The 16,461-nt window shown below is 42.9% G+C and overlaps 1 protein-coding gene across 1 annotated transcript in view; it reads left to right on the top strand.

Moving 5' to 3' along the window:
• The first annotated feature begins 11,971 nt into the window (after positions 1-11,971).
• LOC108233793 (transmembrane protein 164) overlaps positions 11,972-16,461 on the top strand; it is a 21,782-nt gene continuing 17,292 nt past the window's right edge. The window contains exon 1 of the mRNA XM_017412479.3: positions 11,972-12,787. Coding sequence (XP_017267968.1) covers positions 12,350-12,787 — 438 coding nt within the window. The 5' untranslated portion in view covers positions 11,972-12,349. The remainder of the gene's footprint in view (positions 12,788-16,461) is intronic.

A 16,461-nucleotide genomic window follows, 5' to 3' on the forward strand; every position in this document is an offset into this window, starting at 1 on the left:
TAATCCCAGGTGGAGGCTTGGAACAACTTCCTCTTTCAGACGACCACAGCCTTGTTCAACAGACTCCAAGTGTCGGCCACAACCTGTTTTTCCTCCCCGTCTTCTCATTGTATTGCTTGTGCCTCTTTACGTCCTATTTCTGTGGATGTCAGAGACGAGTGGAGAGAAAGACATAGAGTAGGTGGGTTTTTTTTATTTAGCAGTTCATTTATACTGCAGCTGTGATCTTTGAATGTTGTTGACAATCCTCTGTGGAAGAACGCAGAGGTGTGAAAAGGGTCTGTTTTATTAAAAGAATATTTTAAAATATGACACATGATCTAATAGCTTTTATATAAAACCAACAATGCAGCTACCATTACTGCAGCAGCGTAAATAATATCCCATAGTGCTACAATGCAATAAATTGATAATAGGGTGTAATTTTGACAGTCGCGCTGTTAAAAGTCAGAATAAATCTAGATTTTTTTCCCACCATGGTCTACTCAATAGTTTGCAACCCTGTATCCTGGTTTGGGGGCTACGGTTGTGTTTGGTTCCTGTAATTAATTTAGCCTCTTTGGGGTTCCCTTTGTTCCTTGTTTTTTGATGTGTTTTAAGTTCTTCGTATCCGTGCTTTCTGTTACTAGTCTGATCTGGCAGTTCTTAGCAGTTTTGTGTTACTAGCTCTTGTCCCTGCTCTGTCTCACGCACCTGTTATTCATTTTGTTCATCCGTCCAGATGTTGTCTCTACCCAGTCTCCACTCCGAGTATAAGCAGCATTTAGTCTTGTGTCATCAGTTAAATCCATGTTCTTTCCTCTTTGTCAGTCCTGTTTTTTGGGGGGGGGGTTCGTGTTTGGTTCTACCTACTGGTTCATTTGGTGGTTTTTTTGTTTTGTTTTGTTTTGTTAATACATCTGTGAAGTAAACCTGTATGCTGTCTGCATTTTTTTTGGTCCTCCTCGGCTCCAGTGAGGAGATGAGGAGGACCAGATTTGGCAGCCTAGCCAGCTGTGGATCTCGCAGGCAGCCAGGTGGGGACTTTGGCTCCTTGAAACCTCCTTGTAGCAGTACCGCTTACCCAGGGCGCACTGTAGGGTGGGGTCTTCAAAAAGCCTGGAATGAAATGGGTTTGTAAAATATGTGTGAGCGATATTGATCAAGCGAGCACGGGGACCCACCAAGATGGATTATGGTGCTTCTGCACGCCAGCTTGTCTTGTGTTTAGTTAACAGATCCTTGAAGCGTACCTGCCTGGCTGTAGTCTGCATTTTTGGCTTCTGCTTACCTCCAAATGTGCGCAACCTGTTTACTTTAAGGGACAGACAGATGGATGGACAGATCAAACTGGCTGCTTTCTAAATGCCTTGTCATGTGAGGAAAAGCTCACGTTTTACTAATGACTTTGTGACACCACTGAAAGAGATGGATGACGCAATCTGGTCATTGTGAGCTCAATTACTTTCATTTATTTTCTACAAAAGAGCTGTTTTTGGAAACTTTGCACTTGCTCCGAGTAGTTTCCCCGCAAAACATTTATCTGAACCCACGCCAGAAACAGTTTTGGAAGCCATTAATGATCCTAACATTAAATTAATTACCCCGTGTAACATGGGAGTAATTATCTAATTCCCTTGTGATTACAGCGCAATCATCCATTTATCTTGGAAAACAGTTACCACTAGTAATGATGTTTTACTGTTAAATTATTGTCTAATCATTTCTTTTTTGGGGCGCATGGATGAAAGCCACAGTCGTGTGTACGTGAGGACACGGATTTCAAACAAAAGATCTGCAAAAGGTCAGCTTCATTGGGTATAACTCAGGTGTGAGTCTCAGATCCAATAAGCAATTCAAGCTGACGTGTAGTTCATGTCATAGTGCAGACAACATGGCCAACAGTAACAAACCCTTCATCCCATACCTTTTACTTCTAAGCTGAAGCTTGGTAAGCTTAGAAAAAGGTCTAAAATAAAAAGTCTGAATGACTTAAAGCGAACGGCTCCTGTCCATAATCTATGACAGTAGCAAATGCACTCTGTGAGGAGACTAACTTCTGCAAGTCAAAATCTTTTAATGAGACAAAAGTTGTCAAGCTCGTCTGTTGACTGTGAGACGGAGATGCATGCGGGGGGGTGAATAAGACACTGCAGGTATTGCATCAATGCAGACTGACATTTAATGAGTCTATCTCTCGCCGCAGTTCAACTTCTAAAAACTTTGACCTTTTTCTTTTTTTTTTCCTTACGCGGATCTTCCTGACACACATGTTGAGGCAGCGTGATTATCTCGAATAGTTAGAAGCGAGTGCACCGCCTTGCCAGATTCGAAGATTTGGGGTAGTTTCTTTTCAGTATCGTCTTCAACTCACCACATTCAGAGAACACGAGGTCAGCTTAGATTCGACCGCTCAGATTAGGTTTTTGCAATTGTTCCAGACTCCTGTAGCTCGCTGGTGTCCACAGCAAAAAAAAGCCCCGTTAAGACTTCATATTATATTAGCAGAGCACGCATTATCCTTCTGGTCGTCGTTTGAGTAGGAATACTTTCAATATAAAGCAAAAAAAAGGTGATTGCAGGTATTATTTCTGCTGCTTTGACATCGAAATTATCTGTTTCAAATGTGCAGCGGGGTAGCACTTGTTTCTTTTTTGTTGTTGTTGTTTTGTATGAAGAAATGACTGTCACTGACACCAGTGAAACTGGATACATTTGTTGAGCCTGTGTCGTGTCACTTATTTTCCAATATTTACCGAACCCCGGCTCAGTTTGTCAGTTTTTAAAGAAGAGCACAGCGGTGTACCCCGTGTGCACGCTGCTTTTTCAGCTCTTAGTTCAGGTACTGTAACCCTGCAGGCAAAGTTTGTGCCTGCAGGGTTTGTCAGGTCAGGTTTGTTGTTCATTAGCCTGCTTGTTTAGAGCACAAGTGGGAAAGATGCAGGTATTTGCCTCATTTTGTGTCTTGCTTTCTGCTGTACTGACAGAAGTGTTGCAGGTTTTGCTTTGTGTTTGGAGGCAAAGTAGCAACCGCTCCTTGAGAAAACATTCAGTAAAAAAAAAATATATATATATATATATATATATATATATATATATATATATATATATATATGTACACTCTGTGAAATATTTAATGAAATAGTCAGGAGCGAATTTATAGTCCTGACACCCCTTGTGTTTCCTCGTAGGTTTAAATATATTGTGGATTTTCTCTAATTCACACAGGGTCAAATTATACATACATTCAGCTAAATATTTTAATAAGTGGTGCTCAAGGTTCTAGGAGGACTTTTAACTTGACATGGCCAAGGCCTGTTAGCTTCTTGTTGGTGATCTTGATTGACTGCTGCTGGTAGATTCTCCTCGCCATCATCAAAAAAAAAAGTTTTGTTTAGCAACACTTATTAATTGACCAATAATCAGACCAATGGGAAAATTCAAAAGAGCTAAGATTGTCAGAATAGGGTGAGTAGGTCGAACCCAAAAGGCAGACAGACACAAGAGCTTGAAACAAAACTGATTTATCACACAAAATAACAAAGGTTGTCCAGGCAGCAGAAACTAATTGACAAAATTTACTTTGCAAGGACGAACTCAAGGAGGCTGACATGAGGGGAAACCAGACAGTGCAATTATGCAACAATGAATCAGTGAGAAACAGAAGCTGCGAACCAGGTTATATGGCGTGAGCGTGATTGGTAAATGGACACAGGTGACTGATACAAACAAGGGACAGGTGCAGATGAGTCTGACAGGTACTGAACAGAGGACAGGTGAATAATGACAGAAGACACAGAGGGCACAGGGAGCAAAACTAAAGAACTTATTAACCTTAGCAAGGGTAAACAAGAAGCAAGAAGCTTGTTCCAAAATAAACTCAGAAAATAACTCAAACAACTCAAATCCTGGAAAAAATCTGAAAAGGTGAGTTGCAGATTTACACACGTTGGGAAAGTCTTTTGGGTCTGTTTCTGAGCAACTTCATATTTTAAGATAATCAGTACAAACAAATTTACAAAAGCACAAGTTATGCAGATGTGTCACCTCTTTGTCGAGGTGAGGAGGAAGACCCAAACTGTCACTCTCAGATGAAATGGAAAAACCCAGGACCTATCAAGCCTGCTATGAACTGGAAACTGCTGAGACATCAGTTTTACGTTGTCATGGACTGTGAGGGTGCCTTAAGCTTGATGGACAAACCAAATGCCTTCTGGAGACGATCTTTATGGCCAGCCAAAACAAAGATTGAGTTATTTGGCCACAATGACAAGAGGTATGTTTGAAGGAGTCAAGGTGAGGCTTTCAAACTTAAGAACACTGTAGCAGCCGTCATGAAGGATAGTAGTAGCATCAAGCAGTAATAATGAAGGAGGACTACCTCCAAATTTTTCAATTTAACTTTAAATCAACAACTAGATGCTGCAAACTTGAATACAATTGGATGTTCCAACGGGACAGTAATCCCAAACACATCAGAGCTGGTTTCTGATTGGATTAAATGGGCAAACAGTAATGTACGCCTACAGCTGAAGGAACCAAACCTCAGCTGTATTTGTGGCAATTTTTTATTATTATTGACCACCACAGTAAAACGCTGGCGATCGTGTAATTCCCTCTGTGTGTGTGTGTATCTTGTGATAAATGCTTGACACTTAAATGAAAAGATGAATCCCAATGGCTCTAATATTTTGGACTTCATTCAACTCGAATCATTACACCAAGAGCAATATGGGATGTCCATGATGTCCATGCGTTAAATGAGCTGTGATATTATGATGACTGCGAGTGTCATGTCTCATTTCACACTGTCCGATAGGATATTAAAAAAGCCTTATGTAAGCAAGCAACTGCGCTGATTGTTTTTCGATGCTGTGCCTGTGTTTATATGACTACACTGATGCTTTGTCATTTCATCAACTCTGGGAAGAATTACCTCAGAGTCCCTGAAAATTTCCTCGAACCTGCAAAAAAAAATTTTTTTAAAGGCTGACTGCTCTAAATATTCCCATGTGCTCGTCTGCCTTTGAGTTCTGATGGCTCTGTTGCTGCGGCGAGGACAAACAACGTCCCGACAGCTTTAGAACATGGCCACCTAACAAATGGGGTTGGAAATAAATATATTATGACCTGAAGAAAACTTGGAGGAAAGCTGCACATTCGCTGACCCTCTGTCCTTCGTGTAAACCCATGTTTCATTGCTACAGAAAGCCGTACCCAAAGAACCAGAGGGCAACCATGAAGATTGGACACTGGGATTTTACCCGGTTGCATTTCACTGAAGGGACAATTTGGATTTTTTGGGGAAGTGGGGTTTTGTGGCAATATCATGAACAGTTAAAAAGATAGTCTGGTCATTTTTTTAAGTGATGTTTTGTCAAATTGTTATCAGTAGTTAGTACCTTATCAGCTGTGACATCAGTCATAGAGCACAGCGTACAGAGAAAGAGTCTTTGTCCAGGCTAGGATAAAGGTTAGCCAGTTTGTTTTTATCCATTTTCAGGCAACTCTTTCTCAGAAACATCACACCACAGCGAAAGAACACTACGTTAGCTCATATCAAGCCTCTGCACTTTTTTCACAGCACTGATTGTTTAGTTTGTCGCTGTTTTCCCAACCGAACGCCATCCTTGTCATTCACGATTGTGTGTGTTGTTGAGCTGTGTACATGTCAATCCACTGGGAGTTGGACTGACTAGCCACACTCATCCATTCACAGCCTCATCACCATGGACATGTAACAGTCTACCTATAGTCACATACATTGGTTAGCCATTAGCCTAGCCTGGATGAGGACTTTTGCCTCTTTTCCACTCCTCTGTTTTCTATGACTGATGTCACATTTAATAAGGTGCTAATTATTGATAACTACTTGACAGAACATCACTTCAAAACTGACTATACTAGACCTTTAATATGTCACTTGTTGTAGATATCGATTTATTTGACCTTCTTTTGGAAAAATAGAGTTTATTTCTGACCAGACTGATGAGTTACTGGACTGGTGCCGTCCTAAAACAACTCCGATGGCAAAAATGTTTTACTGGTTCACGTAGATGCAGTTTTATGAAACGTTGCACTACCATCAGTTCTGTATTACACAGTTTGTACAACAGAGATATCATGATAACCCTGTTAGAAGTGCTGCAGCTAGCTGCAGGGAGTGAAAACGGTTCCTTCCCTAAAACTAAACAGACACACAAACTGGAGGTGGTGTAAAAGTTTATAAACTCACGTTCGAATGAACCGCTGTGAAATTCTGGAGTTATCTTGGCCTTGCTCAGATGAACAATTAGTTTGTCAGTCCAAACAGGATTAAACTCCATTTCTCCAAACTGAAGTCGTTCAAGGGGTAACATATTAATTGTTGATCAAATAGATTTGAATTATTCTCTCGGCAATCACTTGAGTGCCGCTGACTCTCTCCTTTAGCAGTAAAGCTGAATATGGAACCGACCCCACCTCATCTCCAGGTGTTTCAGTTTCTATCCCTCCTGTAATTTTCAGCCTGGGTTACAGCTTCGATGAGCGGGAACAGGATTGGCTGTTGACATGTTTCTGTACCAGTGTTGGGACATTCGATTAGCTGTGGAGTGGACAGCTCAGAGCCATCAGTCAGGATGGGGAAGGCTCTAGGAGAGATCAACCCGAGAGCAGCACTTTGGTTTTATCACGATAACCCCGGAATGATCAGCTCAAACAAGAAGGCGGAGGATAGTTTCTGATAATGCTCAGAGAAAATGAAAGACGGCATGTTGGAAGGCATAAATAATGGACTGGTTCTGAATTAAACTGCGTTATTGGATGTTATTTATGTGGCTTATTAGAATGTCCCGAGTATTAGCTCATGATGAGATGAATTCCATTACATTGTGACTCAGGCAACACAGCGTCCCTCTCCTCCCACACAGAGACGCATGTTGTCCTTTTTGGGTCACCGTCTGGACTGCGATCCCTGGCTCACTAGGCCGTGTTCAGATTTCACATCCGATTGTGCCAACCTCTTCCTTTTTTTGGAGCTTTATCGTCTGCGGAACCTGCAGTCAGCCCACATCGCGTCTCCTGGGAGGACATCCCGTCACACTGCGCCCTGTTCAGCTCCTCTCCTCCCTTTAAAGCTTCGCACCTCCCTCAGGAGACACACGGACGAGCGGGCTTCTTCTCCCCCGCGGGGTGTTCCCCATGCATGACTGATGTTTAGATTAATATCCTCGACTGAATCCTGCTTCGGCGACGAAGAGACAAGCCGGCCTATCAGAGCACAGCCGCCGACGCCCCTCAAGGAGTTAATCGATTTTCATTCTGACAAACATAAACCCAAACCCACAAAATACTTTATTTGTTGTCCATAAACAGCCTCGCCTCGGGCCCGACCCGTCCAGATCTGAGGTGGCGAACCAGCTCTTTTCGTCATCAGCAGAGCGGCTGCCAGCATGCACATGTTTGGTTTTTATATATGATCCTGTTTTTCAGCCCAGATGTATTTCTGCACCTCCCATGCAGGAGTAAATCAATAAATATAACTCATTAAAAGTGCACATTATGCCACAGCTATACCGGTCAATACAAAAATAGCATAATAAAAAGAACCTGAGAAAGAAGAATGGGTAAATTAAATGAAACAAATTACGTTAGAGTACACTGAATTGCATTAATTTTAATATAATCTGTGATCCCTAAACATTGTCAGAGCTGCGTTATTGACAAGGCGCCATTTAAGAAGTTTTTTTTTATTTAGTAAAAGCAACTTTTCAGCATTTCAGAAGATGAAGATTTGCAGCTTCAGAATCCTTGAGTGGAATAAAGTCAAGTCCACACAGGAAGAGGAAATGGTAACATCGCCCCCTGGTGGCAATGACTGTACTTTCAAATGGTGGCTATTTTTTAAAGCTCTTTAATTGGTTTTAAATGGATAATAATGAGAATATTTTTTTTTGGGGGGGGGGTCTTAGGTTCTGCCACAGATGAAAACCTGCAGTGCAGAGAGCAGGAATGTGTGATGAAGAATTTTGTGCATCTCTCTCTCTCGCTCTCGCTCTAGGTGAGAATACTTCAGATATTGACATGTTGATGTCTAAACATGTGGCTGTTTCATTTTTACAGCTGAAGAAGGAAACCAGATTAAAGTCCTGATTTTCTAGGGGCTGATCAGAGCTTAAACCGAGGCGCAGCTCTCTGTGGGCTTTAATAAAGCTGCTCTTTGCCTTTAGTGTGGACAGAAAATCAATCAATAATCAGAAACCCAACCCAAATGTTATTACGGCCCTCATAACAGACACTGAGGTAATGATCGAGAAGAATGATCTGTTTTTGGCATAGCTAAATAAATTTTTGAAGATTTTCTCTCCTTTTTTTTTGTATCAAAGAGCTCTCAACCATAAATATTGCATTCGTATTTCTCAGTAGACGGCAACTTTCTGCTGTCTGACAAATGATGCACTTGAACTAAAAACCTTCAGAAAATGATTTCTTTTGAGTTGTGCCCCCTGTACGGCTGTTCTTTTTCTTTCTCCTCCACAGATTTCAGCTAATTGGCCTCTTTCAACGAGACCACGGAGGTCTTGATTTCCCTAAGTTGTTCCTGTCAGGCCTGGAGAGAAACTTATTCTTTGTTTCTCAGGATTAGCGGGACGAACTGATCCCTAGTCCTCGTTCTGCTCTTCTACACATCCTGACGTGAGTGCCGGATTTTTGAACTTGTAACACGAGTCTGACTTATTTCCCTGTGTAACTGAGAAGCCATATTGTATAACTGTTTTTAAAAAATGGGACTCATCTTACTTTCCTGAGAGATTCGTACTAAAAGTCTGTTCATCACGACTGCAGGCTTGATGCACCTCATAGGAACATCCGTCCTGTCGCTGTTAACCTTTTTTTTTTTACTGTATTTGTATTTTAAATGTCACTGTTATGATCTTATTAGCTCATGTGTGTTGTTAGCTTTTACCTGTTATGTATTTCATTTCATTTTAGTTCCAAATTGTCTGGGTTTTACTTTCAGCCTGCCAGGAGCTGCAGATGTACTTAGCCCTCATGGCTAAATCTGTCAAAATTTATGGAGTAATCATTTATTCAGAAATGTATTTAATAAATAAAGTAAAACAAACATGTGAACGATCGTCCATGCAGATTCACTGAGGGTCATAGTTCCACCCATCCAGCCATCATCTGTCCATTTTCTTCCTTTATCTGTGGTTGAGTCATGAAGGCAACTGGTCCAGGAGTGAAACCCACATATCCGTCTCCTTGGCAACTCTCCGGCTCCTCCTGGAGGATCCCAAGGCGCTCCCAGGTCAGAGAGAGGATACATAATTGGTTTGGCGAGTTCTGCCATGGGGTCTCCTCCCAGTGGGACGTGTCTAGAGAATTAGAGGAGCAGTGGTTCTACTCCAAGTCCCCCCTAATGACGGAGATCCTCACCTTATCTCTAAAGCTGAGCCCGACCACCCTGGAGGAAACCAACTTCCTCCGCTTGCATCCAGGATCTTGTTGTTTGGGTTATAATCCACATCTCATGACTGTAGCTGAGCTTCACCTTTTTACTCAGCTCCTTTACCACGGAAATTTGAAGCGACAGCCTCATTGTTACGGCTGCAGCTCCGATTTGTTGCTCCATCTTTTTCTGGTCAAGAACTACGGCCTCAGACTCAGAGGAGCCGACTCTCACACTCGACTGAGAACGGCTCCAGGGCAAGCTGAAGGTCATGGCTCGAAGTCTCCGACAAAACCACATCAGCTGCAGAAAGCAAAGCCGAGCCCTCCAAGGTTTTCAGTCTTCTTCACAGGTTGAACGAGCTCAATTATGTGCCGAGGATGCGGACACGGCTCTCGCTTTGGTCATACAGGGACTGGGCGGCCCTTCAACATGACCCCGACACCCCATACTTCTGCTGCACCTCCCACAAAATGTCCCAGGAGACATGATCACAAGTCTTCTCAAGATCCACAAAAGCATCTCAGCAAAAATCAAGATCATAAATTTAGTTTTAGATTCTGAAATTCCCATCATGACCAAACACAGAAACCTGTCGTATCAAATATTAAGTAGTAGATCTTGTTGAAATATAAGAAAAGTCATATTCATTTTGTATATGAAGCTAAAAGGATGGTTTCTCTCAGAGGAGGAAGGAACATTACTTTCCTCAAACCTGTGCTGTCAGGCAGGTCCTGTTGTTCCCGTTCCACTCGTGCGTACAGCCACATTGTTTTAGCTCCTTCTCTCGAGGCCCGACTGAGCACGCTCACTGAATTATGAAATGAAACGAAACATCTCTCGCTGGTAAACTTTTCTCATTCACTCGGCGACCTTGGGGGGACTAGAAGTGACTCCACGACAAGTCGAACCTTAACGCAGCGTACAAACCTCTCACAGTTTTGAACCACAGTTTTCGAAGTTCAGCCTAGTTTATTCACACTCTGAATCCTGTTCCTGCCCTCAAACAGGGCCTGCGCAACGCATCGCGCTCCTCTTTTGAAGGAATGGTGTCAGCTTGAGGTTATTTTAAAATCCAAGCACCGGCCAACCAAAGCAGGCCTTTTGGGAGAGATGTTCAAAAGCTTTTTCACTTGTTTTTGTACCCTGGTGCCCTTCTGCATCCCCTCCTGGGTGCTTCAGAAATATTTGTTTTCTTGGAGTGCATTCCAAAGACATTGGCAAATTTTAATCTGTGCTGCGATGAAAACGTATAAATATGTTCATATTTTTTAATTTCACTTCAATACTAAGTTTCAAAAAGCCCTACTTTAATCCAGATTGTGCAATCTTCGTCTATTTTGTGACTCTCAACCCTTTTTAGTCAGCAGTCAGGATGACATGACGATGGCTATTTTGTTTGAATTTCAGCTGAAAAGAATAAAGAGGTGAGTGAGTCGTGGGTCCATTAGTAGTCCATACAAAAGGTCGAAATGTTTCCCACTGCCATAACATATTGCTCATCTGGAAGAAATGTTTACAAAGAATAGCTTGCTTAAGGTTAGCGGGTACGGATAGTGATTCATTTTCCGTTAACAAAACAAAATTATGCATGATTTAAAACAGTTTAAGTCATCATGTATAACAAAAACATGTTGTTACAATAATATGAACAAAGTTCAAATTCCACAGGGATTACGAAATAAAACTTTTACTTATTTTTCCCAAAAGTTAAAAGGTTTTGTATTTTAACTATAGCAAGTGCTTGAAAAAAAAAACTTACAGGTAACTTTTTTGTAGGAGCAGTTAAATGAAAAATTTTAATTCATTTTGTCAGCATCAAAACTGTGTCATCACTGTCACTGTTGCCAAAATGAATGATTCTGAGATTATGGGTGGAATTCATTCATTCACAAATGTTTTAGAGTTACCAGGTTAAAATCTGATGAGAATGTCTTGTTATTGTCGGCCTCCCACTATCCTAAACCTCTTGGAAGCAGTGAGAGTGCCCTTGCTATTTCTTCTATATTCTTCTTTATTACCTTTTTAATATTTGATTTCCTAAAAACTCTCAATCAAATTTTATTAAATATGCCTCATACTTAATCAAAAGCATTAAAATAATTTTTATTTGGGTTTATATATTTTTCTCACACTGAGTGGGAATAAAGTAAATTTAATTCATTTGAAAAAATCTGCAGCAATGTTAGTACAGAATATAAATATCACTAGTCAACATTTGTAATCTTTGGCATTAAAATAAAAAAAATAAAAGAATGTTTAAAAATAAAGGAAAAGCAAAGTTTCCGTATTGTCCGTGAACGTACCATCACATGGGTGGGGTAACATGGTCACTTTGTGCCCTCAGATTGTTCTCGCAGGCTGTTTTAAACCCAAAAACGTGGTTAAAGTATGCAATTATTAATCTTGACAATTATTAACCTGTACAGCCAAAAACGCCACTAACAGCAGCTGTGAACACTAACAACAGACTTTTAAATTTGACTATGATTTCAAAGCAGCCTGCAAGGCTAAAGTCAGGGTTTCAAAACCAAAGCAAGCAGCGCCGTTTCGGCTCAGTCGGGCTACGAAAGCTAAGCTAGCTGCCTGCATATTGTCGGGCTAATGTAACTCATACGAAATCAACCTCCGTCTAGGCATGATTACTCTATGCATTTATACGCCCGGGAGCCTCGTAGGCTTGAAATGATCCCGAGGTCCACGTTAGCCTGCTTGGTGTCCAGCGGAGGGCCGTAAAGAGGTTCGCCGCTGCCCACTGAACACCAGCCGCGGGTAGTCTTGACAACAGCTTCCTTCCGTCGCTAGCTGGAGTTCCTCCCCCGGCTGCGCGAGGCAGTCCAGCGGTTACCGGCTAACCGAACCGCGTTCAGCTGACGGGTACATGCCAGCTCTGTCAACCCCCGCGGAGTGAACGAAGACACGGAAATCCTGCTGTTCATGTTTCGCCAAGAGGTCAGTGTGACGTCATACATTCCGTCCTGCTCGTATCTTTTCCAACAAGAGAAGAGGAACATGTCCCGGTACAACATATACAGCCTGCTGGACTGGATCTACGGCGGGGTGGACCCCAAGTTCGAGGGCAACGGGGGGCCCGAGTGCGCAGCCTTCATCGGGCCCCAGCAGCGGCTCGCGGAGACGCTGCTCATCGTCCTCGTCTTCCTGGTGGAGATCGGCGTGGCGCTTCGGCACATCAACGTGTCGAGGGAGTTCAGGGCGGCCGGACGGGACGGCGCGAGGACCAAGGAGGACAGCCTGGGCAAGAACCTGTTGCTGGTTGCGCTCTGCATGACTTTCGGCGTGGAGGTCGGGTTCAAGTTCGCCACCAAGACGGTGATCTATCTGCTGAACCCCTGCCATGTCGTGACCATGATTCAGGTGAGGATGGCCAGGGTGTGATGGGGTTGCATGTGTCTGTGTGGAGCAGGGTGGGTTATTCTAACACAGGGGGAAACGGCAATCTAATGGATCTAAAGACGCTTGTGTTGATCTGGTTTCCCATTAAGGGACAGATAAGATAGACTGTTACATAAACTGCAAATTAAAAGTCACTTTTTTATATAAGTTATTGAAGCATTGAGCTACCCTCATCAGCTATGGAGGAATACCATGCTGGTGTTTTACAGCCGGAGTTACGTAATGACTTTGTGCTTGCCTGAGATGAGCTTCACAAGCTTCCCCCTCCCCAAGTCCTCATGTGAGCATTTCTGATATGAAGTAAAGGAAAGTACAGTGTCTGAAGTCCTGGCTGGGGGTGTGATTATCTGTGATTATCTGATTTTAGGACGGGGTAAAATGGGTCGTTTCCGTTTAGATCTTCTTTTAAAGCGGGGTCCAGGGGAAAGGTTGCGAACAATTAATATGTTGCCCGTTATAGATAGCTCTTTTGTACAACCTCGGTTTGGAGAAACAAAGCTTAAAGGCGCTCGTTGCAAACTATGAAATCAAACCTAAAGCAGGGTATCCTGAACTATATCAGAAGGTGCAGTTTGACGGCGTTTACTTCTGGAGTATTCAGTGTAAGCAAAACACTTTTGTCTGCAGACTTTACACGGGAAATCTGAGCGTAAATGCACGACGGTGGATCAAAAATGTCCGACTTCTCGACCCGAAGGAACTCTTTCATTGTCGGCGCCATCGTTGACCTATTTTGCACTTTTGACACAGCTCATAAAACCTCTTCTAGAACAACTTTGATGCAAATATAAAAGCTTACGAAGCAGCAGTCGCACGAACAGCTGTGACATTTTGAGAGTGGGGTTGTTTCAAGACAACAGCCGTCCGCTTTAGTCTCGACCTCGCTTGGACTCACCGTCCTTTTTTGGACGTTCAAAGTACCATCCACAACAGGTAAGATATTGATCGCTCACAGCCTGGTTTCTCTGGCCTCTGTGGAGCGATCCGAAACGTAATATAAATGTCATTTATCGCGCAGAGCACAGAGACTGAGTAATGTTGTTGTGACGGTAATATGATAACCACAGACCCGCTGCTGATTCCCAGCATCCGAGATGAAGAAATACGATGAGGAAGATGAGGGCAGAACTCTATCCTGCTTCCAGAGGCAACAGTTTCATCTGAACAGAACGTAAACAAACTCATTTTAAAAGGAAGCTGTCCCGCCTCAGTTCCATATTTGACCCGTTTTGTTTATTGTGCTGTTGTTGTTTTTATCAGCTCGGCTCCAGGTCTTCATTCTTTTTGCAAGGTAATAAGAAGAACTGGAGCTCGACTGGACGTCATCACAAACAAAACAAGTGGAGCTTTTTAGGCTGCTTGGATTTCCTAAGCAGAGAGCAGGAGATTTAATACGCCATGAATTGTTACCAGACTGGCAGAGTTGCTTGTTTTGAGGATTTTTTTTTCCCCCTCAGCGCCTTGGATACGAAACAAACACATCAGCTGATCCTGGGTCGCAGCGGTGCCTCGCAAAGTGATTAAACCCCATAAGTTCAGCCGCGGCGCTGTTTTGTTTTGTTTTATTTCTTAAAGTGGCCTGTAGCAAATACTGAAAGGGCGATAAAGGAGCGGGTACGCTGAAATGAGTGTGCCACACCGCAGCTTGGTGCTGACTCATTGCATGATCCTTCCAGCTTCTGATGATGGTGTAGGGTGTGGTGAGGTCTTTATAATCCCTTCCAGAGCTGGCTAAATCACAAAATGCATCCTTTAATGGTGCGGTAATTGCAGTTTTCTCGTCCGGATCTGATTTCACGCAAACAGTCTTTTTTTTTTTTCTTGCGCTTCCCCTGACTTTAGTTTTAAACATTTTTTACTCGGTAAAAACTTCCTCGGCAAAAAGAATAACAGGCTGTCACCATTATGAATTAGCTGCTTAGCTACAGCGTGTCCACATTACCACAAGTTCTTCTGTGTTAGTCACTCGCGAAGCTAAAAAAAAGTCAGATTTGTGAGTGTTAGATGGGCCGATTTGAGCCAGTCGAGCTGAAAGTCGGCAGGGTTTTCCTGACACCCCTTGGCCCCCGGGCAACCTTAAAATGAGTTTACGTGCCACCTGACACTACGACAGTGTAGTTTCCTGTAAAGTTTCCCCCTCGTGCCCCGAGGGGTGTGCAGAGCCTTGTACAGTCAGCCCTCAGCTGGAGCTTTGTGAGTTTTTGACAGCCTTCGCAGCCTGTGCAGTTACAGGATCTTATTTGAGCAGACTTCACCGCCTGGGTCTGTGCGTTCAGTTCACCGTGTTAGAAAAGTGTCTCCTGAGCCGCTAGGTGGTGATCCTTGAGTGTGATGGCTACAACTCCATTTGAAAGACACTGAGCTAAAGTTTGGTGCGGTAGTTGTCAGCAACACGTACTTAAGCGCTAACAACTCACATGAGGTCACGCAACATCAGCTTGAGGTCGTACATAATGTTATTTTGACTCCATCATTTATCTACAAGATGATCTCAGTTGAAAACTCTGGGATGAAAGGCTGCGGGCGATATGCATTCCCTCAGGGACTGCTTGGACTTTAGTCCTTTTAAGGACTAAGGAGCTCCGATGTCACTGAACACACAGTTTAGAGAGAGTTGGGAGAGTCCCACGGAGCTGCGGCGGACGGCGAGCGGATCCTTCAGACCTGACAGCACCAGCGTTGGGTGTGCGTTCCACCCGAGAGCGCAGAGAAGCGTCTGACTTACCTGTTTACTGGCGCGCATTTTCACTGGAGCCCACACAAGGCGGGTGGGGCTCCCCGCACGGGGGGAAATCAGGAACAGGCGGCGCACAGGGCAAGTGTCACACACATGGCAGCATACGTGGGACTGCATGTTTGTGTTTGTGCATGTTTGTGAGTGCGAGAGGAAGAAAAGCAGACCACACAAACTTTCTGATTTTTCTCCAATATTAGTCATAACACGTGGTACGGATTTGAACTTGACCTGAGCTGATTGGGGTTTTATTTGTGGCTGAATGACAGCCTGAATGCTGGGTTTGGCCTACAAAGATGAGCAGTTGTAGTTGCAAGGCCACCTGATTTTTATAACCTCATCAAACACAACATGTTTTGATCCCATGAGATAGATCTATTAAAGACAAATCCAACATTTGAATTTTTCAAATCGATCTACTGGTTACCAGTTTATTGTCAAAGAGTGATCATCAGAATGGGTCTAAATGAATCCAGTTCTTAAACAGGCAGAAACAAAGTCCTGTGTTGAACTTCCTGGAGCTTCTGTTCTCACACCGGGCTGAAGCTGAGGAATCGCTCTGATTGGTTGTAAACTTTCAGATTATTCCTTCGTGGATAACACCTGAGGAAAGCAGTCAAAAGTGCCAGCTCCCGTCTGTCATAATGTTTTATGTCACCTGAGTTGAGAAACGAACGAATGAATTAGCTCGATCACTTCCTGTCCCAGTTAGCTATAGCGTTACCGTGCGTCGTTTATTTGACGGATTAAGAACATACAGGTGCTGGTCATAAAATTAGAATATCATGAAAAAGTAGATTGATTTCAGTAATTCCATTTAAAAAGTGAAACTTGTATATTATATTCATACATTACATACAAACTCATATATTTCAAATGTTTATTTCGTTTAATTTTGATG

The sequence above is a fragment of the Kryptolebias marmoratus genome, linkage group LG13, assembly GCF_001649575.2.
Source record: "Kryptolebias marmoratus isolate JLee-2015 linkage group LG13, ASM164957v2, whole genome shotgun sequence".
Taxonomy (NCBI): Eukaryota; Metazoa; Chordata; class Actinopteri; order Cyprinodontiformes; family Rivulidae; genus Kryptolebias; species Kryptolebias marmoratus.